The sequence below is a fragment of the Gallinula chloropus genome (genome assembly GCF_964237585.1).
Source record: "Gallinula chloropus genome assembly, chromosome: 3".
Classification (NCBI taxonomy): domain Eukaryota; kingdom Metazoa; phylum Chordata; class Aves; order Gruiformes; family Rallidae; genus Gallinula; species Gallinula chloropus.
Genome location: NC_140087.1, coordinates 45,417,337 through 45,441,843, shown reverse-complemented (window position 1 = coordinate 45,441,843; position 24,507 = coordinate 45,417,337). Strand labels below are relative to the sequence as shown.

Sequence of the window (24,507 nt, the reverse complement as noted above, 5' to 3'; positions counted from 1 at the left end):
CAAGCTCTCTACCTGCGAATGCATCCCAGTACCTTCTGCCAGCACAAAAGCCACAAGCGCGTGAACTCACAGCACGTCACAGTCAGCGTCCTGCACTGAGCACAACTCAAGAGTCTGAGAAGAAAACTACTGACTGGCTCAGGGGCGTTTTCCCCAGAAAATCGGGAAGCAACCCACAAGCACTGGAGGACAAGCAGATGGGAAAGACACTTCCTGCACCTTAGGAGTCAAGTTCCATGAATTTCCACTTTGCCATATTTAACCCGTGCAGACAGAGGATTTAGCAAGTCAGGTAGCCAGCCATTTAGCCCACAGCACTGGGTCCTTCCTTTCCCACTCAGGCAGAAATCCTGCCCCATGTTTCAGGCAAAAGCCCGACATTGAATGCAAAGCCTCGGTCTCAGTCTAAAAAGCCAACAGCATAACAGAGAGACGGTCGCTATCACAAATCTACAATCAGGCTTATTTTGCTCCAGTGCAGCTTCCCAACTGCCTTGCAGAGCTTGTGCTCCGCAAGTTCTGCGAGAAGCACAAATCCACAGCAGAAGGTGAGGAAAAAGAAGAAGGAATTTCAGCTCTCCATCCCAACAACCCCAACAGCTAAGATCGCGCCGCCTCTGATGCACAACGTAGCTTGGATTTCCCGTTGATTAGGAAAACAGAGAAAGCCCACGCAGATCAGAAGTTGACATTGGGGCCAGTTTGCCCAGCTGCCTCCTGTGATTACTCTCCAACACAACTGTACTTTCATTCAAGAGTTGCCATACCTGTGTAACGTGGCTCAGCTTGCAACAGTTCCTCGTGACAGTTCGCCAATTGTGCTCTTTTTGACAGTACCTGGACAGCCAGAAGTAGCTGCCAAGTGTCTCGGTGCACAACACACACGCAGCCCTCCCCGAGGAGAGATGCAGGAGTTACCCAGACTGTTCCAGGACACGGCAACCGTGTCCCATCGCACTGCATCACAATGCAGTCAGTCACCAAGGTTACCTGATCCACCCCACTGCTCAAGCAGGGTCACCTGGAGCAGGCTGCCCACAGCCTCATCCGGGTGCCTTTAGAGTACCTGATTCTGCAACACGCCTTTACAAACCGCAACCTGACAAGCTGAACTGCCAAAACATCTGCAAGACAGGCACCTGGCCCAGCCTTTGGTGGAGACTTTCCTACCAGTTGAAGTGTTCTCTCCACCACACAAGTAAACCCACGCCACACTAGCAAAGGTAGAAGACACAAAATAATAGAAGCCTGACAAAGTGCATTCTGCTGTCTTCAGAAAGCAAATGCCAGGCAAATCACTGCAGGAAAACAAGCTGATGCTGTAGGAGAACAAGGAGCTGTCCTCATCAGGACAGCACACAGCATACACTTATTACAGCAGAAATCAAGCAACTGTACCGCCCCAGGCTGGCTTCATGCAAAGGTCAAGAGACCAGCCACAAAAGGCGCTGGACTCCTGAACAGCCGTGGTCTCCCCATTAAACCCAGCCCTCGCCCCGCGATCACCGCTCTCCACAGATAGCTCACTTCCCACCACCTCTGTTTAGCCAAATCCCTGCGTTGAAGCAAAGAAAAGGTTCATCAAGGGCAACTGGGAGGAAAGCAGCGTATGGCCCTTCAGGGAAGGTGTTCCTTGAGCGATTTCTTAACCAAGTCACCATCAGACCCCTTCTGTCCCAGAGCACTCATCACGCATGCGCCCGTGCGCTCTGCATCCGCTGTCCGTTCTGAGCCAGCAAACACTGCACCTCTTCTGGACAGCGTTAACCAGACATGGAAAATAGCAGACCCCATGAGAGAGGAGGACGGGTGGCAAGGGAGCCATGCAGAGGGAGTTAGTCTGACCTCCTGCAGAGCAAGCCCTTCCTACCTGAGCCTCCAAGGGATGATATGGCACCGAGCAACATATACCCACCCTGTCCCTGAGTAGCCAAGTTCTTTGCTGCTATCGCGTTGCTTCCAAAAGGACTGCCTATACAATAAGCACCCACGGACTGCAAATGGTCCTCATTTGGGACCCAACAGTTTGTGTCTTACCTACTGTGGGGGTTTTGGCTTCAACCAAGTTGTAAGGGTTACTTGTCACAGGAATTCTAACCTATCTTTACAAAGCTTCTGAGGGTCAGCAAACAAACATTAAATTTTCTGAGCGGTACAGGTCATTGAACCCATTATTCCCTCAAAAAAATATCAGACAGTAAGCAAATTGTGAAGGATACATTTTTTATTTAACATTCCTCAAATAAACTGTGTTTATATAATATATAACATATGAATTCTTAATATAAAATAGATAACTGCATTGACTAAGGAAATCTACTAATTGAAAACAATTTGTTTATGAAATCGTACAATAATTTATATAAATTATCTCTTCCAAATTAGATGAACATTTTTCCTCTAAATAATCCACACAATTGTGATGACTACAAAAAGTGGTGTACAGAACTGGCTTAAGGAAAGTAGAGAGTCGTCTTCTGTTCTTTCGCAGTCCTCTCTGCTGCATCTGCAGTTTCTTTCTGTTTGCTTTTTGTTCCATCCACTGGACTTGCAAAAGGAGATATGAATTTGATTTCCACTGGTGGAGGCTTCCTTCCTCTCCTAGGAGTAGCCCGTTGTTCGCTATATGGTGATGTTTCAGGTGGTTCTGCTGAAGCTTGTGCCTCATCTGCACCATCTTCAAGAACATAAAGTTAAAAGAGAGACTGTGAAAAAAGAGGGATCGGTATCAGCCCTGTCTCATCCAAGTGAGTGATGGTTAGTTGCACACCTCCTTCAACCTCTAAAATTACCTTCTCTGATGACGGCTGAAGGCACATGGTAAGGCTTGGTGTTCTCTCTAGCCAGCTTCCTCTGCACTCTGGGAAGGATCTTGCCACATTGGTATAATAGAGAATTTCTGGCGACTGCTCGCTCTCTCAGGCGAGGATCACGATCATTCTGGTGAAGGAAAGGTGTACAGCCAAAAGCCACCTCATTACAAGAAGTCCACTGCACACAACGAGCTGTGCTATTTCTAAGTAGTGACCGAAGAGCAGCAAGTTCTACCCACCAGCACCCACCAATTCCACCTGGTTCTTTTAGCCAAGAAAAATGAAAAAGGCACCTGCAGACACCATCCGGCTGGCCGAAAGGTTTCAAATGCGGGACCTATAACCTGCAAAGCCACCTGCTGAGCCTGACTCACTGGAAAACTTTGGCTCTGGACAACAACAAGTGCATCACAGGCCCAGAGCAAAGGCTCGCAAAACACAGATCTGAAGCTGGCTGTTTTGAGAAATTGAGTATTTCCAGGAAAGTTAAAAAAAACCAGGCAGGACTTTTAGGGAGTACTATGAAGAACAGCTGGTAACCCCTAAGAGAAACTTGCCCACTGGCAAGAAACTTTATGCTTACCATAAGATTAACTTGGGCTTTGCATACCCGGAATCATAACTCAAGATCTCTCTTTGCTGATGCTGGCACGCACTACCAAGAGAAGTGTAGCACTCACTATGCTTGTAGGATGGAACAAGTAAATTAAGCTGGCCACCCTGCTCTATTAGTAAGAAGCTGATATATCAGAGAGAGAGAGCGTGCGAGGGGCCTCCTTTTATAATTCAGAAGCTCTCTATAAGAGGCAGTAATCGTTATAATAAAAACAGATTATGACAATTCCTTAGTTTTGACTCTAATGCTGCTCTTCTTCCAAGGGTAGAAAACCCCAGGCTTTTCTGTTGGTAGATAGGGCCTGGCGGTCGGAAGATGTCAGTCTGTATGGAAAGGTAGGACCCCCCCTCTCCTCAGGTAACCAGTAGTAGGTAGCCGGTGATGTAAGAGGAGGGAAGTGACATCGTAGCCCTAGGCTTTAAAACACTGTGCCCCTTGCTAATAAACGCCATTTGCCGTCCACCACATTGGTGTCTGTGAGCTGAATGGACCGTGCTGCCAGAGTGTGGCGCCGTTGCCATTCCTGAACCAGGTCGCCACGCCTAAGAAAGGCAACACTTTTCACGTTTCTCCTTGCCTCTTTCTTAATGCCAACATAAAATGTTTCCAACTGATTACCCCGAGAGCATCTTCTTGTCTCCAATAGTATCTCCCCTCCCCATGATTTTGCAATATCTATGCTGCTCTTCTAAAAGGCACACAGCTTCACATGGCACCCCAGACACAGTGACTGAGCACGCTGCCATGCGAAGCACCACCCAGCACAGCAACAGCCAGAGCCGATTCCTTTACTAATCAATGGATCCATCTGTGCACCAGATGAAAATAAGTGACCCTGCTGTAGAAGTCCCCACCCAGCTTCAGCAAGGAGCGTTCAGGTCTTCCTTCCTCAGCTGAAGGTGATTTCACAGTATGGAAAGGGTTTAAAAGGAGGATCATTTAAGCGACAAATTGCATCTGTGACTACAGGCAAGCTGTCATTAAACTACAACGTCCCCTCTTCCAGACCCGTCCCCACCGTGCTGCCTACAATAATACTGCCTATACAATAAACACACTCAGACTGCAGATGCTCCACCTTTGGAACCCAGCAGTTTGTGTGTGACCTACTGTGGGGTTTTGCCTTAAACCAAGTTCACAGGCCTTTGGGGTGGCCAGTTGTTCCTGGGTTTTGGCAGTACAGACCTTAACCACGAGTGGAGTCTTCAGCAAATTCAGCTCTGATGCTCGGGCAGAATTCACTGCTGAGGTGGAACGGTGCAGATTGGGTTGCAGGGGGCTGGGTGCCACGAAGGAAGTAGAGGCTCTGCATGCTGAGTGCCAGCGACCACCACGTTGTGCAACTGGTGTCCCAACAACCGCATTGGGCAACTCTGAATCGGGAAGACGATGTGCTCTGACTGGTGGTTTGGTAGTTCCAGGGCTGGAATTACAAGGAAGGTGTAAATGACTTCCAATCCTCTGAAGCCCAAACATACTGGAATTCACATTTATTTCACCATAGGTTTGGATAAATCCCAGCCTTTCTTCCCATACATGTCTGGTTTCTGCTATGTGAAATTCTGTAAACACATTTAGTGTCAGGTAAAGATACATGTTTGCAGAAACAGAGTTGTCATAGCAGAAAACCCCTTTGGTTTAGATACGCTTTGGACAACTCTCAGCCTTTCTTCCATTCTGTATATTTCTGACTATTTCTAACTAAGCCTGGGAAAAATGAAGCCAGAATTGGGCAGGAAGAGGTAAAAGATTACAACTTGATGGCATAGTCACATCCATCCAAACCCCTACACCAATGGGTTGATGGTAATCATAGCTTTAGCTTCATTGATTCAGATCATGTTAGGGTTTGGAAGGAACCTTGAAAGATCCTCTAGTCCATTTGGTTTGAGCTATCTAAAACTCTGAAAGCACGTAAAAATATGTATTCGCAGAAATAGAATCGTCGCTAGAAGAAAACCTCTCTCATCCAACATTACCTATAATGCCTTTTCCCCTCCCTCTCTCTCCAAGCATCCAGCTCAAGACACAACAGTATTAGGGAGAGGCTTACCTATCACGTTGTGTGACGTGGGCTTTCTGCTCAATTCTGATACAGATTTCTCCAATTATGGACAGAATGTTCCTGGTGAATCTTGCCCTTGTATGCACATTTCCTGCATTTCCTTCTTTTACTGCTGTTGATAATGGCTTTGGTCTGGAGACTGTGAAACAAGAGGGAACGGGTATCAGCCCTGTCTCATCCAAGTGAGTGATGGTTAGTTGCACACTTCCTTCACCCTCCTAAAGTTACCTTCTGTGATGATGGATGAAGGCACATGGTAAGGCTTAGCTCTCTCTCCAGCCAGCTTCCTCTGCACTCTGGGAAGGATCTTGCCACATCGGTCTAATACAGAATTTCGGGTGACTGCTCGCTCTCTCAGGTGAGGATCACGATCATTCTGGTGAAGGAAAGGTGTACAGCCAAAAGCCACCTCATTACAAGAAGTCCACTGCACACAACGAGCTGTGCTATTTCTAAGTAGTGACTGAAGAGCAGCAAGTTCTACCCACCAGCACCCACCAATTCCACCTGGTTCTTGTAGCCAACGAGCAGCAAGACTAGTGCAGCTACAGAACCTGCCACTCGGAGGGAAAACAATTCTCACACCCTCGTCAGCACCTGCCATTTTCAATCTGCTCACAAAAGAGCAGGCTCTGCCCTTCTCCTCCTGAAACACCCATGCCTGAGATGACCGAATCCACAGCGCAATTGCTAATTCTCTTGGACAAACTGATGTGAATATTGCAAGGACTAAGGGAAAAGCTACCTGCAGACACCTTCCGGCTGGCTGAAAGGTTTCAAATGCGGGACCTACAACCTGCAAAATCCACTGCTGAGTCTGACTCACTGGAAAACTTTGGCTCTGGACAACAAGAAGTGCATCACAGGCCCAGAGCGAAGGCTCACAAAACACATATCTGAAGCTGGCTATTTTGAGAAATTGAATATTTCCAGGAAAGTTAAAAAAACCATGCAGGACCTTTAGGGAGTACTATGAAGAACAGCTGGTAACCCCTAAGAGAAACTTGCCCACTGGCCAGAACCTTTATGCTTACCGTAAGATTAACCTGGGCTTTGCATACCCAGAATCATAACTCAAGACCTCTTTTTGCTGATGCTGGCACGCACTACCACGAGAACTGTAGCACTCACTATGCTTGTTGGATGGAACAAGTAAATTAAGCTGGCCACCCTGCTCTATTAGTAAGAAGCTGATGTATCAGAAAGAGCGAGCGCACATGCGCGGGGGCCGCCTGTTATAATTCAGAAGCTCTCTATAAGAGGCAGTCATCGTTATAATAAAAGCAGATGATGACAATTCCTTAGTACATATACAGAAAGATCGCATGTGTAGATTAGCACATGGCCCTGTTCTGCTCCCAGTTTCGGTACGTTCATTTGGAATCACAGCTCCTAACAACGCCAAGTAAAGACCTCCAAGGTCATGGGCATTTCTTGTGAGTATGTTGCTGTAGGCACGAGGCGTTACAGAAGCTCTGCCGTGGCTTTTTTGACCAAATTCAAGTCTGCCGGTCTGAAGCGCAATTCCTATTCGCAATGTAAGGACTTTTGGCAAACTGGGAAAAAAACCATCCCAATCAGATCAGAGTCAGTAAGGCCTTTAACTGTAACAATCCCTAAGTGCAGCCCTGCTTACCTCAGCAGTCCATCTGGCATTCGAGTTCTCTTCCCTGAAAGATATTCTCGATTCCTTTGGCCGTACAGGACAAATGGATCGTCCTGGAGATGCAGAGGGAGTCGCTAGGGGTGTGGTGCGGAGGCTGGGTCTCAGAATAGACTGAGGGGTGATCCCAGAAAAGCCAGGAGCTGATGTGGCCAAGGCTTTAGCTCGCTATGAACAGAGATAAAACCACTCCATTTAAACCACAGTTGACTCATTAAAACCATGTTAAGTTAGTTTAAGTTACAGAGTCTGTGCCAGCAGCAAGGACAAAGCTTTGCCTCTACACTGCTCTTCTCCCAAAGGTAGAAAATCCTGAAGGACAAACCCCAGGCTTTTCACGTTTCTCCTTGCCTCTTTCTTAATGCCAACATAAAATGTTTCCAACTGATTACCTGACGGAACACAGATAGGGCATCTTCTTGTATGCAACACTATCTCCCCACCCAATGAGTTTTGCCATATCTATGCTGCTTTTCTAAAAGGCACAGCTTCACATGGCACCCCAGACACAGTGACTGAGCACGCTGCCATGCGAAGCACCACCCAGCACAGCAACAGCCAGAGCCGATTCCTTTACTAATCAATGGATCCATCTGTGCACCAGATGAAAATAAGTGACCCTGCTGTAGAAGTCCCCACCCAGCATCAGCGAGGAGCATTCAGGTCTTCCTTCCTCAGCTGAAGGTGATTTCACAGTATGGAAAGGGTTTAAAAGGAGGATCATTTAAAGCGACAAATTGCATCTTTCAATATCTAAGCATGGTGAGAGTTCCAAATTGGACTTCCATTGTTCTATCCAGTAAAAACAAGCTTATTTCACGGAGCTCTGTCACAATGGGCGTGCTGGGATTTAACTACAACTTAACTTCCCCTCTTCCAGACCCGTCCCCACCGTACTGCCTACAAAAGTATTGCCTATACAATAACCACATGCGGACTGCAAATGCTCCACCTTTGGAACCCAGCAGATTGTGTGTTACCTACTGGGGGGGTTTTGCCTTAAACCAAGTTCACAGGCCTTTGGGGTGGCCAGTTGTTCCTGGGTTTGGCCGTACAGACCTTAACCACGAGTGGAGTCTTCAGTAAATTCAGCTCTTTTGCTCGGGCAGAATTCACTGCTGAGGTGGAACGTTGCAGTTTCGGTTTTAGTTTCCTGGGTGCCACGAAGGAAGTTGAGGCTCTGCATGCTGAGTGCCAGCGACCACCACGTTGTACAACTGGTGTCCCAACAACCGCATTGGGCAACTCTGAATCGGGAATACGATGGGCTCTGACTGGTGGTTTGGTAGTTCCAGGGCTGGAATTACAAGGAAGGTGTAAATGACTTCCAATCCTCTGAAGCCCAAACATACTGGAATTCACATTTATTTCACAATAGCTTTGGAAAACTCCCAGCCTTTCTTCCATTCTGTATAATTCTGACTATTTCTAACTAAGCCTGGGAAAAATGAAGCCAGAATTGGGCAGGAAGAGGTAAAAGATTACAACTTGATGGCATAGTCACATCCATCCAAACCCCTACACTAATGGGTTGATGGTAATCATAGCTTTAGCTCCACAGAATCAGATCATGTTAGGGTTTGGAAGGAATCTTGAAATATCATCTAGTCCATTTGGTTTGAGCTATCTAAAACTCTGAAAGCACGTAAAAATATGTGTTTGCAGAAATAGAAGTGTCCTAGAAGAAAACCTCTCTCTTCCAACATTACTGGCAATAATGCCTTTTCCCCTCCCTCTCTTTCCAAGAATCTAGCTCAAGACACAACATTTTTAGAAGGCTGCTTACATATCACGTTGTGTGATGTGGGCTTTCTGCTCAATTCCGATACGGACTTCTTCAATTTTGGACAAAACATTACTGATGAATGTTGCCATTGTATGCACATTTCCTGCATTAGCTTTGTTTGTTACTGTTGATAATGGTGTTGGTCTGGAGACTGTGAAACAAGAGGGAATGGGTATCAGCCCTGTCTCATCCAAGTGAGTGATGGTTAGTTGCACACTTCCTTCACCCTCCTAAAGTTACCTTCTGTGATGATGGATGAAGGCACATGGTAAGGCTTAGCTCTCTCTCCAGCCAGCTTCCTCTGCACTCTGGGAAGGATCTTGCCACATCGGTCTAATACAGAATTTCTGGTGACTGCTCGCTCACTCAGGCGAGGATCACGATCATTCTGGTGAAGGAAAGGTGTACAGCCAAAAGCCACCTCATTACAAGAAGTCCACTGCACACAACGAGCTGTGCTATTTCTAAGTAGTGACTGAAGAGCAGCAAGTTCTACCCACCAGCACCCACCAATTCCTCCTGGTTCTTGTAGCCAACGAGCAGCAAGACTAGTGCAGCTACAGAACCTGCCACTCGGAGGGAAAACAATTCTCACACCCTCGTCAGCACCTGCCATTTTCAATCTGCTCACAAAAGAGCAGGCTCTGCCCTTCTCCTCCTGAAACACCCATGCCTGAGATGACCGAATCCACAGCGCAATTGCTAATTCTCTTGGACAAACTGATGTGAATATTGCAAGGACTAAGGGAAAAGCTCCCTGCAGACACCTTCCGGCTGGCTGAAAGGTTTCAAATGCGGGACCTACAACCTGCAAAATCCACTGCTGAGTCTGACTCACTCAAAAACTTTGACTCTGGACAACAAGAAGTGCATCACAGGCCCAGAGCGAAGGCTCACAAAACACATATCTGAAGCTGGCTATTTTGAGAAATTGAATATTTCCAGGAAAGTTAAAAAAACCATGCAGGACCTTTAGGGAGTACTATGAAGAACAGCTGGTAACCCCTAAGAGAAACTTGCCCACTGGCCAGAACCTTTATGCTTACCGTAAGATTAACCTGGGCTTTGCATACCCAGAATCATAACTCAAGACCTCTTTTTGCTGATGCTGGCACGCACTACCACGAGAACTGTAGCACTCACTATGCTTGTTGGATGGAACAAGTAAATTAAGCTGGCCACCCTGCTCTATTAGTAAGAAGCTCATGTATCAGAAAGAGCGAGCGCACATGCGCGGGGGCCGCCTGTTATAATTCAGAAGCTCTCTATAAGAGGCAGTCATCGTTATAATAAAAGCAGATGATGACAATTCCTTAGTACATATACAGAAAGATCACATGTGTAGATTAGCACATGGCCCTGTTCTGCTCCCAGTTTCGGCACGTTCATTTGGAATCACAGCTCCTAACAACGCCAAGTAAAGACCTCCAAGGTCATGGGCATTTCTTGTGAGTATGTTGCTGTAGGCACGAGGCGTTACAGAAGCTCTGCCGTGGCTTTTTTGACCAAATTCAAGTCTGCCGGTCTGAAGCGCAATTCCTATTCGCAATGTAAGGACTTTTGGCAAACTGGGAAAAAAACCATCCCAATCAGATCAGAGTCAGTAAGGCCTTTAACTGTAACAATCCCTAAGTGCAGCCCTGCTTACCTCAGCAGTCCATCTGGCATTCGAGTTCTCTTCCCTGAAAGATATTCTCGATTCCTTTGGCCGTACAGGACAAATGGATCGTCCTGGAGATGCAGAGGGAGTCGCTAGGGGTTTGGTGCGGAGGCTGGGTCTCAGAATAGACTGAGGGGTGATCCCAGAAAAGCCAGGAGCTGATGTGGCCAAGGCTTTAGCTCGCTATGAACAGAGATAAAACCACTCCATTTAAACCACAGTTGACTCATTAAAACCATGTTAAGTTAGTTTAAGTTACAGAGTCTGTGCCAGCAGCAAGGACAAAGCTTTGCCTCTACGCTGCTCTTCTCCCAAAGGTAGAAAATCCTGAAGGACAAACCCCAGGCTTTTCACGTTTCTCCTTGCCTCTTTCTGAATGCCAACATAAAATGTTTCCAACTCATTACCCCGACGGCATCTTCTTGTCTGCAGCAGTATCTCCCCTCCCCATGAGTTTTGCCATATCTATGCTGCTCTTCTAAAAGGCACACAGCTTCACATGGCACCCCAGACACAGTGACTGAGCACGCTGCCATGCGAAGCACCACCCAGCACAGCAACAGCCAGAGCCGATTCCTTTACTAATCCATGGATCCATCTGTGCGCCAGACGAAAATAAGTGACCCTGCTGTAGAAGTCCCCACCCAGCTTCAGCGAGGAGCGTTCAGGTCTTCCTTCCTCAGCTGAAGGTGATTTCACAGTATGGAAAGGGTTTAAAAGCAGGATCATTTAAGCGACAAATTGCATCTTTCAATATCTAAGCATATTGAGAGTTCCAAATTGGACTTCCTTTGTTCTATCCAGTAAAAACAAGCTTATTTCACGGAGCTCTGTCACAATGGGCGTGCTGGGATTTAACTACAACTTAACTTCCCCTCTTCCAGACCCGTCCCCACCATACTGCCTATAAAAATACTGCCTATACAATAAACACACGCAGACTGCAAATGCTCCACCTTTGGAACCCAGCAGTTTGTGTGTTACCTACTGGGGGGGGGTTGCCTTAAACCAAGTTCACAGGCCTTTGGGGTGGCCAGTTGTTCCTGGGTTTGGCCGTACAGACCTTAACCACGAGTGGAGTCTTCAGTAAATTCAGCTCTTTTGCTCGGGCAGAATTCACTGCTGAAATGGAACGTTGCAGTTTCGGTTTTAGTTTCCTGGGTGCCACGAAGGAAGTTGAGGCTCTGCATGCTGAGTGCCAGCGACCACCACGTTGTGCAATTGGTGTCCCAACAACCGCATTGGGCAACTCTGAATCGGGAATATGATGGGCTCTGACTGGTGGTTTGGTAGTTCCAGGGCTGGAATTACAAAGAAGGTGTAAATGACTTCCAATCCTCTGAAGCCCAAACATACTGGAATTCACATTTATTTCACAATAGCTTTGGAAAACTCCCAGCCTTTCTTCCATTCTGTATAATTCTGACTATTTCTAACTAAGCCTGGGAAAAATGAAGCCAGAATTGGGCAGGAAGAGGTAAAAGATTACAACTTGATGGCATAGTCACATCCATGCAAACCCCTACACCAATGGGTTGATGGTAATCATAGCTTTAGCTCCACAGAATCAGAGAATGTTAGGGTTTGGAAGGAACCTTGAAAGATCCTCTAGTCCATTTGGTTTCAGCTATCTAAAACTCTGAAAGCACGTAAAAATATGTGCTTGCAGAAATAGAAGTGTCATAGAAGAAAACCTCTCTCATCCAACATTACTTATAATGCCTTTTCCCCTCCCTCTCTTTCCAAGAATCTAGCTCAAGACACAACATTTTTAGAAGGCTTCTTACCTATCACGTTGTGTGACGTGGGCTTCCTGCTCAATTCCAATACGGACTTCTTCAATTTTGGACAAAACATTACTGATGTATGTTGCCATTGTATGCACATTTCCTGCATTAGCTTTGTTTGTTACTGTTGATAATGGCGTTGGTCTGGAGACTGTGAAACAAGAGGGAATGGGTATCAGCCCTGTCTCATCCAAGAGAGTGATGGTTAGTGTCACAACTCCTTCACCCTCCTAAAATTACCTTCTGTGATGACAGATGAAGGATCCTGCAGTGACTGATTCAGCTGTTCTGCGGGGTTAGAATTGGCACGCTGCCGTTGGTGGGCTAAAAGCAATTCATGACTCTGAACATCAGCATTGGTCAGTAAAAACTTCTCCAAATGCTCCTGTGAGAAATAACACCTGTCAGAACTGTACTAGGATTCCACCTCTTCTCTTTTTAAAGACCTGTTGTCCACACTTACTTGTTCCGTGACTGTAAAATGTAGTTTCAATAAATCTTCCATTAGTCCCAGCTCCCGACAGATTTTGTACGTGTGTTTTAGCAGCTCCTCCATGTTTAACTTGGTGCTGTGTTGATGCAACAGGCCCCAAGCCTCCACCAGGCACCTGCAATTAATTTCTTGTATTATTTTCTTTTGAGACTATTACAAGGATAACAAAGATTATTAACATTATGCCCCAAAAGCTGCCCCAAGATATTATGCCAAAATAGTGGGATCTATTTCGTTACCTATTGGACAGCAACACACTGAGGGAAAGCTTCACTTCCCCGCTGCTTGACATGGGTGGCTTCATCATCTGCATGTATCGGAGGGCTTGCCTGTGCTCTCCCTGGCACATGAGGCACTGAAGAACTCTCCAGTGTTGCCATGACACAGGTCTCATTGTAGCTGGGTGAAAGAGCAGGGCCAGTGAGTTCTGTAGAAGATAGAGGTCATGGCTATTAAGCTGCGCACAAAAACCAAAAAATCTCCCAGTTTCTTAACTGAGGGCGCATGTGGGTTAAACAAACTTCTGTGAGTAATAGAATTTGCAATGAACACCAAAGAAAACTGTGAGATACTTACTTCATAATCCTTGTGGTCCAGAAGCCAAAACCCTTGGATCATCTTAACCAGACCCCAAGGGATGGCAAAGGCTGTTCGGAAAGAACTGATTGAAGCATCTGTTTGGTTCGGAAAGGAATGCATGATGTCTAGCAGCAGGTAAATTGTCTGGCATCGAGCATCTAATTAAGGATCATAAATTTGTAGGACCAAAGATGGGTCACATTACAGTTAGAAAAAGCACAATGAAAGGCAAACACAAGAATGGGAGGAAGACAAATCTGCTGAGGTATCAGTCTTGCCTTTTGAAGCTCTTAGAAACAGCAGACAGACAGGTCCTGAGCTCAAAACTGTGGTCCGAATAAGTTACCAGAAAGGAATGCTCATTGGCTTCTGCCAGCCATTCAGAAAGGTTACCTTCAGACCCTGAAGCACTCCCGTTACTCACTCAGCCTCCCTCTGCTCAGTGGAGCTGCCAGATGGACAATCCAAACATCTCAGCATCACAGAACATTTACGTGCACATACTGAAGGTGTCATACCGGTAACTGGAAAGGATACAATTGCATGCTTGTCGCTTTCTTCAATGCTTTCTAGCAAATAGAGATCCAGCAGTGCCTGGCATGAAAAAGTAATGAAGAGTTTTCTTATAAACTGTCTTTCATTAATCCTTGGTGTATGGAGGGGAGGGGTGTGTTTTCAGAGAAATGACGCTCACGTGTAAACTAGCAGGGGGATATTTCCCAGTTCCTCCTTCATCTCTCTGCCACAACTTCTCAGCCTGGTCTCCTAACTGGGAAACCATTCCATCAATCATCAAGCAGTCAGAATCCCATTTTCCTCTGGAACAAGAGGCAGCAAGGAGTTGCACAGAGTAAATGGCTCAGGTTGCACAGAGGAAATGGTTCAAGATCAAGGGCTTGAAAGTGGAAACAGCCTGAGCCTGTTTGTCATTGCAGCAGCGTCATAGCCCAATCTGTGTTAGGCCCTTATTTCCTTTTCAGTACAATTTCCAAAGAAGAACCTCAGACCCCCTCATCCAAGGCCTATCACCCGGATGCTAGTCAGCCAGGCCAGGGACGAAAGCTCCCACTGGGAACCGACTTCTATCCAACAGCCAGTGAGTGCTGGCTCTGCCAACCGCTTCATGTGCGTAAATAACACCGACGTACTTGTGAGTAGGGGATTCAGGCCAATACCATGGTTCCCAGAGATCACTAGTCAAGGAGAGAGAGGGCTTTTTTTAAAACAATGATGTCACCAAGAGACGCTGCAAAGCGGCCTTAGGTACAAACATTCTAACAGAGGAAAGCAACCTCTGTGTTCAAAGGAACACACACATCCCTGAAGCCAGGAGGATTGACAGCAAATGAATTCAGCACAGCAGAGACAACTGTCGACACAACAGCCATTCCCTTCCGCTCCTGGATGTGCAGCGGAAGCCTTCCAGAGTTTCCCTGTAAGGCCTACCTTGACAGACGCTCAAGTTGCTGTCGATGGCCGGTGTAGTAGCTCTGCAGCAGAGGATAATTGTAGAAAGGTCGAGCCAAAGGCACATCGTCATCTGCAGGCAAGAAAGTCCAAGCAAATTAAAGAAGGAACAGCACATTTTTAAAGCAACACGTTGACTAAAATAGCAGGAAATGAGCTCAGCACCGAGAAGCCTCCGACTCTGAACGAAGCCAAGGCTCTTTCTGCCTTTGTGCCAGTATGACACAAGACTCAAGACCTTCCTGTCTCAAGTGCCATTTTTGGTTTAGAGCTGAGGTAGCTGCATTATTCTACCCCCCATACTTGATAAAACAGGAACAGCTCCGTTTCAGAAACAGAACTCCAGCATACGCTGTGGCCACGAAACAAACACGACTTGTTACTGATGAAACGACTACTAAAGCACAGCTGAGAATGTCTCCATAGACATGGCTGAGCGGATGGTCTCCCTGTTGCAAATGAATTACAGTTCATGCTTACCTAAACCCTCTGGAAGGAGACTGGATCGACAGAACCAGGCAACCACTTGCGCATACAAAGAAACAAGGCTGGTTACCAACTGCTTCTTTCTCAAGTTGGCAAAACCTGAAACAAGGCATAAGATGATTTCTCGTTCTGCAAATCTTCACTTCTACACAATTCCCTTCATCCTACTCAATAGGAAGTATTTAAATAACAGGGCAGAAATCTTTCTCCTTGTATTCTCACTCGGTATGACTCTCTTCTCTGAAGAGAATCCCACACAGTCACCACCAAAACAAAAAGCAACCCCTGCAAAGAAACAGGTTCACTAGAGGTTAAAATGCAACTAGAGCTATTCACATAGCAGACACTTTTACTATAGCAAATGCTACCACATTCACTTGCTGTCATCTCAACCCAGCTGCTGCCTGTGTAGCTTCTTGCTGAACGTAACCTCCCCAGCGACTTGCACGATCCCCACAACAAACTATGTCCCAGAACTCCGTGCATATTACGTGACAGTCACAACTTCTCAGATTTAAGCCCCTTCTCCCAGCTGCGTCTGACTGCCTTCCCATCATCAAAACCAACCAAAGCTCCTGTTTCCACAATTACAACCCAAGCATCACTCCAAATCTTAACAGAATGTATGAGAGATTGAATGATGCTGTTACAAACCTTGTTCGGTAAGCTCTCGTGCCTCTGTTAGAAAACAGTTTAAGACTCTGCTAAGGTTGGTCAAAAGCAACTGGCAGTGCTGAAGAGACCGTAACGTCTGTGGGTCAATGAAGTTGCAAGAACCATCGAAGAGCGGAGCACCTTTTCAAGAAGAAATAGTCCATCATTAGCGTACAAAGCAATTGCAGAGTTTCAAGGTTCCCTTTGGGAACCGTGTGCAATAACAGGTGCCAGCAGACTTCTGAGCAAGTTCAATCAGTAGGAATGATTTTACAGGTGCAGAATGACCACATTAGTACTCACACATTTGGTCCAACTCATTTTTTGTACAGATCACTTTGTTCCACGTCCACGCAAGAACAAACCGCCAATTGGCAGCAGAACTTGGCCGCTCTGTAAGAAAACAAAAGAAGAAATGAATCAGCACCTTCAAACTCAAAGCTAAAAAGTCTACCATAAAACCAGCCTCAGAAGTCAAGGATTACCTTCAGATGCCCAATGTTTAATGCATCCCGTCAGAAAATCTAAAGAGCCTGTCCGGACAGCAGCTGACAGTATCGCTTCAAATTGCTCCTCCTAATCACAACAGACAAAATAAAATGAGACTCCGATATATTTTGATATCTGAACCCTCAACTCTAAGTGTTTATCTCTAACTGCCGACTCATTCAGAGATCACAAGTCAATTAGTCCAGAAGTATAGCTCTGCTTTCAGAGGATGCAGTAGTTTGCCTCTGAGGCAGACTCCCCCCCTTGTCAGGTACTAAATGCCAAACCTAATGCTTTGGGAAACAGGCGGGGATGGAGGTTGCTCTGAGGGACTGATGCCTCCTCTTGCACCCGACCAGCACTAACTGCACGATGCCTTGGGCCTCTCTGTGGCACAGAATTAGCCGATGGCTCCCTAGCCCCAGATCCGCTGGGGCTGCTGCCAGTCAAATGCGGCACTTGGGACCTCAGGCGACTGTTACTTCTGCTAACTGAAGGCAACACTCGTGCTTCAGGGCAAATATGAGGAAGACCATATCATCATCTCTCGAAGCCTCTGCAGCCCTGGCAAACAAGAGGGATGGATCTCCCCTGTGATCCCCTGATACGCACGCACCTGACTCAAACTGGATGGCGGGACATCAGACAGTCTCGGAGAGAGCAAGCCAGATACAAGACACCTGTTGTAGGTCTCAGGAATGGCTTTGATTATTGAAGGACCGGATTTCTTTAGCAACTGCAACGCCTGAAACATCAGTCACAAAATACGGGTTAAGACAGCATTGCTTTTCTTCCCCAAATGCCCAGTACTTTCTCCTGTTCTCCCTTCTGCCCCCCTCCTTCAAGTTAATCAGGGATCAAAACCCTCGCTTCAGGCCATGCCAGCAGTTCCACGGGTGAGGAACAAAGAAGTAATGGCTTTCCCTCCCCTAAAGCAATGCTGCATTTCTTTCTAGGCATTCAATCCCCGATCGTGCTTCAACGGGTGACAACAGGAGTGTTACAGTCCCAAGAGTCGCCCTAAAACATTACCGCGCACCTAAAACTGGCAGGACGCAACCGGAATGATGCCTGCAAATGGGCAGGGTGAGCATAAAGGGTCTCTGAGGCTGAAAGTGGGGCAAGAGAGAACATGGAAAAGCTACATCTCCCGACACTCGCAATAAAGGTACAGCAAAGATCACCTCCTTCTGGAAGCCGGTGCAAGTCATGTGAACCACTCCGGAGTTCAGCAAGCATGTACCATCTGCAGAAACAATGAGCATGTGACAGGCCCCTGTACTCTCACGGTTACTCTCTGAGCACTTTACACTCGCACGTAGCAGTATCTGGACAGATGTAACTGAGCACCCGTTGTCTTCAGCAGAGCACTGACGCAGTTTGGGATACAAAACAATTTCTCTCGAGTGCTATCCAGGTGCTGTGAGCTTCAGTTCAAGGCCCTTTCATTTTATAACCATCACCACTTCAGTGTCGGCATTACCAAAGCAACAAACACCAAAACCCAGACAGCAGGCTCTCAGATATGTTTCAGAGGTGGCCTTGGGAGGGGCCTGGAGCTTCTTCCTTGGGTATTGGAGTGACAAACAATGAATCCGAGAACCAGTCCATGGCCTCTGACCTCCATGGCAGCTTAGCACTATTCAAAGCAGTGAAATACCTACCAAAGTTGTAGATGCCTGGATGAAAAAACTGCTCAGGTGGTGGATGAGATGGAGGAACTCCCCGACTGAGACTCCGCTCCTGTACCAGAACATCCAAAATGAGCTTTGGAGAAGTCACCCTCGTTACAGCATCCAGCGACCACAGTGCAAAGTAGGGGCAATCGTGAAGGAATTCTTCCGCCCTTAAAGAAAAGCAGTGCATAAGCTCAACGCTGACAGCTCAGTGAATTCTTCCGAAGCGATATATGGAGAACAACGAAAGAAAAACCTACCTTAGTGAATCCGGCATTTCAGTCTGATACCAGCGATTAATGTGAAATACACACAAAAAAGTCGATGGTGTTCCCTGACCATAGGTATTCACTTGCCAGCTGAAGACTGAGACACTGGTCTCAGGAGAGATGACTGTAAAAGACAAGACATTGATTCTCATTGGTGGAAAATACGATTTGTCTGCTATTTTTAAAACACCGCTTTCCGTTTTACCTTAGTTCTGTCACCAAGCACAACACGTACTGATTGGGATGAGGAAGAGTTTAGCAAAACCCAAAGCATCCTAGGATGCTTTCAGAAAGCATGCAAACATGTCTAGTATACAATTGTGTCGCTCAGTAACATTCTACTCCAGTTCTCTCACTAAGTGGAGCCGTCTCTCTTCTCTGGGGAGAATGCATTTGCTGGACGTAAGCAAAGTAGGTGGCATTTCATTTTCCATAACTGAGTAAGGAACAAGGTGCTATTTCTGTTGATTTCATTATTACCATTTAGGGAACCTCATACACTTCACTATTAGTTGCAGGACTCAGCAGCAAACATCATCTGCCTTGTGTTTGCTACACTTCAGAAAAACATGGATGTTGATTCCAGTGAGAAACTATATACAGTATGGATTTTCCCTCCAGTTGGAATAGAATCATAGACTTGTTTTGGTTGGAAAGACCTTTAAGATCATCAAGTCCACCATTAACTTCTTTTTAGGGACCATGTCCCTAAGCACCACATCTCCATGCCTCTCAAATACCTCCAGGGATGTCTCATTGTGAGCTTCTGTGCCATTTCTCTTTTGTTAGCTCCTGAAACTAAACTGCCTTTAGAGAGATGAAAATGGAAGCCACTTGTTCCCTTGAGGAATCTCAGATAACCTAGGCATCCAGTGTCTCCTTTTCAGTAAGCCCAGCAAGCTAGTCTAATGAACAAACCTTCATTAAGGCTTTCCTCACTGCCATCAGGGTGGCTAAATTTTTCAATGGTCTGACAGCTGAGTAGTTTAGTATTCCTGGTCTGCCCTCTCAAGGGAACGATTCCACCTGTGAGATCCAAACTGTAGCATTCGCCGCAGGATTTCAAACCCTGGGGAAAAAAGAAGCGACAAGCAGAAAGGGCATTTGAGATCCAATCAGACATTATTCCTAAATCTGAAAGAACGTATGTCTGGCTACAAAGAAAAATGCTGAAGTTGTCTGTGAAGCACGCATGCTCCCTTCTCTTTCATCAAGTAACTTTGGAAATAACAGACAAGAGCAGCAGCTAAGAAAAATCAAACCCATCTCTTTGAGAAACTAACATGAAGCCTAAGCGGAGACTCTCATTTCTATTATAGAATAAACAAACACTAAAACCAATAGTATCAGGAGCCTGTCAGAGATTAATTTTAACTGCTGAATTTCCAACTTTAATTCCAATGCAAAGAGGAGCCAGTCCACACATGACACTGCAGGATCAAATTCCATGGCTTGCTTTCAAAAACCGTGGACAAACGCCATGCCCAAGAAGCACCAGCAAAAGACTTACTATTTTTTTTCAGTCAGCTCTGAATTTTAAGGGTAAATACTGCACAGGCCAACTTAGGTGATAGTCCCATAGAGAAAACGACTCCTTTCATCCTCTCTCATACATGCATCATTTACCTCATACATGACTTGTCCGGATGCCAAGCGTTTTCTGCCACCAAAAGCCAGCTGCAACAGATGTAAACTCACAACGTCCCCTCCACTGAAAAAAGTATCAGTGATGGAATTTGGTTACAAAGCTGCTTTATAGTCCTCATTTCATTAGATCTAGACTGAAGACATCTTAATGGCACACTTTTGCTGAGAAGACCAGCACCACGACCTCCAAAAACACGACAGGCTGGTCACATTCAGCCATTAAAACATAAAGGAGGAAACTCTGACAGCTTCGGGGGCAAGTGCTCACCCTACAATTGGAAAGCTTTAGTCTGGTGTTGCTGTACAAACTAAAAGTTGTTGGAAGTAGTTCTTCAAAGGGAAGAGTTCTCAGTCAACAAGGTTTTCAAGTCAAACCTAATAGGAACTGCTGAGCTGATTAGGGAGTTTCCAGATGCTGAAGGAGAGAGAGATCTCATCCCTTCCTTTCCCTTCCTCCCAAAGTGCCAAGCCACTGCACCCTGCAACATTCTGATCTGATTCCTTAGCCCAGCAGGAAACCATTGACTTGTCTGCTGAACAGTGGCTGTTGTCTGCCAGGTGAGCTGAACTGGCTCACAAAGGCTCCAGAGGCTGCTCCAGTTGGCAGAAGGGAATGGGCAATGCCGGCACCTCCCTCCTTCAGGGGCAGCAGCCCGGCACATCTGACCTGCAGCTCAGCTGGGCTCAATGGTATTTTCGTGTCACGCTGCAAATACCAAACATGTCAGAAGCAGTCGTCAAGAAACAACGGAAATCATTCAAGAATGCAAGCACAAATGATTAGCCACTGCTGCTTTGCCTTCATTCAGAAGGCAGGAATTAGTAGCTCCCTCTTCCCAACAGTGAAATCCTGTTGAGATTGCATTGTAAGCTCATTGTAAGATCAGGTACCTTCTGTACACGAGAGAATCTCCTGAACAGCTATAAAAACCAGAACAACCAGACACGTATCAACTGCAGGTGAACACATACTGAACAAAAAATTAAATTCATTCAGTGGCTCATGGTAAGTTCTTATTCACCTTTCTTGTGTAGACTGAACGGCCCAGAGGTAGCAACGATTGCGAGGATCATTCTCAGGCTCTTGAAAAGTAACAGCATAGACAGGAATCCGGCCACCTTCTGGTTGAGTGTGGTGCCTACAGGTTTAAAAAACAAAAACAACAGCAACAACAATGAAATAAGAAAAGCTCTCTATACATTAATATGCTTCCTTAAGCAAAAAGAGTGCCACCCCAGGCATGGCCGAGCATAAAGGCCTACTTACTCCCTCTTCAGAGTTTTCATGTTCCATAGTGACAGGTAGCCATCTGAAAAGCCCACCACCAGCTGATTGGTTCTGCTTATGTAGCACAGGGTTGATACTGATGGTCCAGAAGGTGCTTGCAATTGAAAAGAGAGATGTCTGCGTTCCCTGGTCGCAATTGCTCTTCTTTGTGGGACTTCAGCAGGAATAGTAAAGAAAACTTCTAGATCTGCACACACAAAACCAGGCAATAAATGATTCCATGGAGGTGGCATTTTAAACACTGATGTGACACCACCTGTAATCCAATTCTACCGCTCCAGGCCAAATACCTATTTAGGCAGCACTCTCTTTGCCATTGCCATCGTGCATGTATTCAAAGAACCACAAACTCTCCCATCAGACAGGGGCTCCCATTCACATAGCATGCTCAGGGTTGAGGTAAAAGCCACAAGTTGCCTTATTTTTCAATTCCAGTTTGAAAACTGAAAGCTTACCTGATGCTTCTACTTCACTCTTACTGCCAGATAAATCATCCAAACAAAGGTCAGCCGGAAGGATGTAACCAACATCTGTAGCCACTGCTGCCACTCCAAAGAGACATCGCAGGCTCTGACGAATAGAAATCATTTGAAAAGGAAGCCAGAATTAGCATATAGGAATCAAGAAAGCAAATACAAGACTGTAAGATTTAAAAACAATGCCTTGCTTCGCATGACAACAAGGAAAAGAGAGAGGAAAAAAACACAAAAGCCCTGTACAAAACCCTGATAGTGCCTTCCATTTACTAGCAAACAGTCCAACCAGTAAGACTTGTGTCCTGTCCACACTGACCTCACTGATCTACTCACCAAAAAGACAGGAAGCAAAATGAAAGCAACAGTCCAAATGCGTTTTCAATCGAGAGCATGCAGGGCAAAAATTCACATCAGCTTTGGCTTTCTTCCAGAATTCATAACCTCCGTCACACAACAGCCAAGCTTCCCCCAAAGGTGTCTTCATATTTTCTCCTGAACCACTTTGTGGTGGTAAAGGAATCTTCTGAAGAAACCCCATAGCTAACACTCCATTTGATTTCAACTCACTGCTCTAGGTACAGATTCGATATGCAACATAACCCATCTTATATTTCCCTTTTCCAATTTCCAGCTTAATTAGACTTAACAAATCTATTAAACTTAACAAATCTTTGCTATTTTTCAAAAATGGAATTTCCTTATTGGCTATACACTTGTGACAGCCCACAGCTCTCCTCTGCCAGCTAAAGCTCCAAGACTCACTACCCCGAGTCAAGACAAAATCGTGTTCTGCTCTAAAGCACCTGCTTGCAAGTGGGACACTCTTGGGAACATGTCTGAGTCATTGGCAGCATGCCTATGGAGGTTTGGGATATTTTGAAGACAGTTTTCTGACAGGATTACGCAGCTCCTAACATCACAAAGCCTTCGTGTCTCCAAAGAAAAAGTACGTACCCGTCCAGGAATAACAACAGCTTTAACCACTCTCGATATCCCAAGGTCGTACAGGCAGAGAACGCTTCCTTCTGCTTCTTCCAAGCCAACCAGCAGCCCAGTTCTCTTCTGCCAGGAAAACTCCCTTACCACACGAACAGTGGGAAGCTCTTGGTTTACTCCACTGAATCGGTAAGCAGAAAGACGCTCTCCGGTGACAGAGTTCACTACCTCCAGATGAGGGCCACGTGCCAGCCAGGCTAGCGCGTTTCTCCCTGGAAGAGAAGAGAAGAGAAAGCCATCTTAACTCAATTACTGCATTGACAGTCCGGTAGATAGGGACTACCTGGCAGTAAAAGAAGCCTAGAGATCCAGAGAGGCACCCAGCTCTACTGTCAGATCACCTAGAAAGTCAGCTGCCTAGCCTGCTCAGCCACTTGCAGCAGCTCTCTCTCTGATCACTCTCTGCATCCTACTAAATACTCTGGGAGTGTGGCCGCAGCGCTTAGCAGCGTTGTCCTCTCCCTTCCAGGCAAGAATAACTTGGTAAGGAGACCAACTTTAAAGGAAAACGCTCACCTCCAGAAAACTTCCCGCACAGCACAGAATCCGGGCTTTTCCCATCTTGCCCAAGGGCCTGAAGTGTCACCTCTGGAAACTGCAGCAGACTGGTTGTTACCTCAGCCTGTAGCTCTTGCATTCTGCACTGTAAATAAAGAAAAAAAAGGCAAAAATAGACTCATGGCTGCCATACCTAGCTTGGAGATTGACAGAAGTGGCATCAGCACACAGTGTGAAATCTCCTGTATGTCACTTGTAGCTCTCAGCCTAAAACAATGGCACTTGGGACAGACTTTGATCTCCCAGCAGAGCAAAAGGAGAATCCTTTGCTTTTCTGATTCCTATGAGATCACCAACAAAAAATGCCACAGACGTACTGACAAGGTAAGTAACAGGAAAAAACCTCAGAAAGAAGGAATCCTAATTTGAAAAGCTGCTCAGTAACAGGATGAGTTTCCTCATGATTTGTCCCTTCCCTTGGTTTCCATTTGATTCTTCATTGTCAGTGGCCGCCTAGTAGGTTTCATGCAGCGCTGATGGCTCCTTCCCTTTTTGCCCGTTTGTTTAGAACATTAAGCAACACTTAAGCTCCTTCACTCTCAAATTCTTCCACAAAACGTACTGCTGCTCTTGTCACATTACAAGCACCCCAGGCCTGCACGAATAACCTCTCTTCCTTACAACGTAGGAGGTCACAGCTGGTGTCCAAGACTAGGCTCTTGTGGTGAAGAAAGGTTATGCTCTAAAGCCTGGGCACTGGAATCGACTCAGTTTCAAGCCACAAGCTCTCTACCTGCGAATGCATCCCAGTACCTTCTGCCAGCACAAAAGCCACAAGCGCGTGAACTCACAGCACATCACAGTCAGGGTCCTGCACTGAGCACAACTCAAGAGTCTGAGAAGAAAACTACTGACTGGCTCAGGGGCGTTTTCCCCAGAAAATCGGGAAGCAACCCACAAGCACTGGAGGACAAGCAGATGGGAAAGACACTTCCTGCACCTTAGGAGTCAAGTTCCATGAATTTCCACTTTGCCATATTTAACCCGTGCAGACAGAGGATTTAGCAAGGCAGGTAGCCGGCCATTTAGCCCACAGCAC

General features: G+C 46.1%; 1 protein-coding gene across 1 annotated transcript; it reads right to left on the bottom strand.

Annotated features, from left to right (window-relative positions):
• Positions 1-6,993: 6,993 nt before the first annotated feature.
• On the bottom strand, positions 6,994-23,547 carry LOC311189394 (protein ELYS-like; the record flags this gene model as incomplete). Its single annotated transcript, XM_084261063.1, has 27 exons — positions 6,994-7,050; positions 7,131-7,325; positions 8,217-8,454; positions 8,944-9,094; positions 9,184-9,331; positions 12,644-12,775; positions 12,854-12,998; positions 13,123-13,310; positions 13,460-13,606; positions 14,000-14,056; positions 14,157-14,280; positions 14,909-15,002; positions 15,410-15,514; positions 16,070-16,210; positions 16,373-16,462; positions 16,555-16,645; positions 17,175-17,303; positions 17,743-17,804; positions 18,223-18,404; positions 18,495-18,627; positions 19,422-19,572; positions 20,130-20,214; positions 21,173-21,289; positions 21,418-21,625; positions 21,894-22,008; positions 22,830-23,122; positions 23,427-23,547. The coding sequence occupies 27 exons, from the start codon at positions 23,545-23,547 to the stop codon at positions 6,994-6,996; spliced, it is 3,699 nt and encodes a 1,232-aa protein (XP_084117189.1).
• Positions 23,548-24,507: the final 960 nt, after the last annotated feature.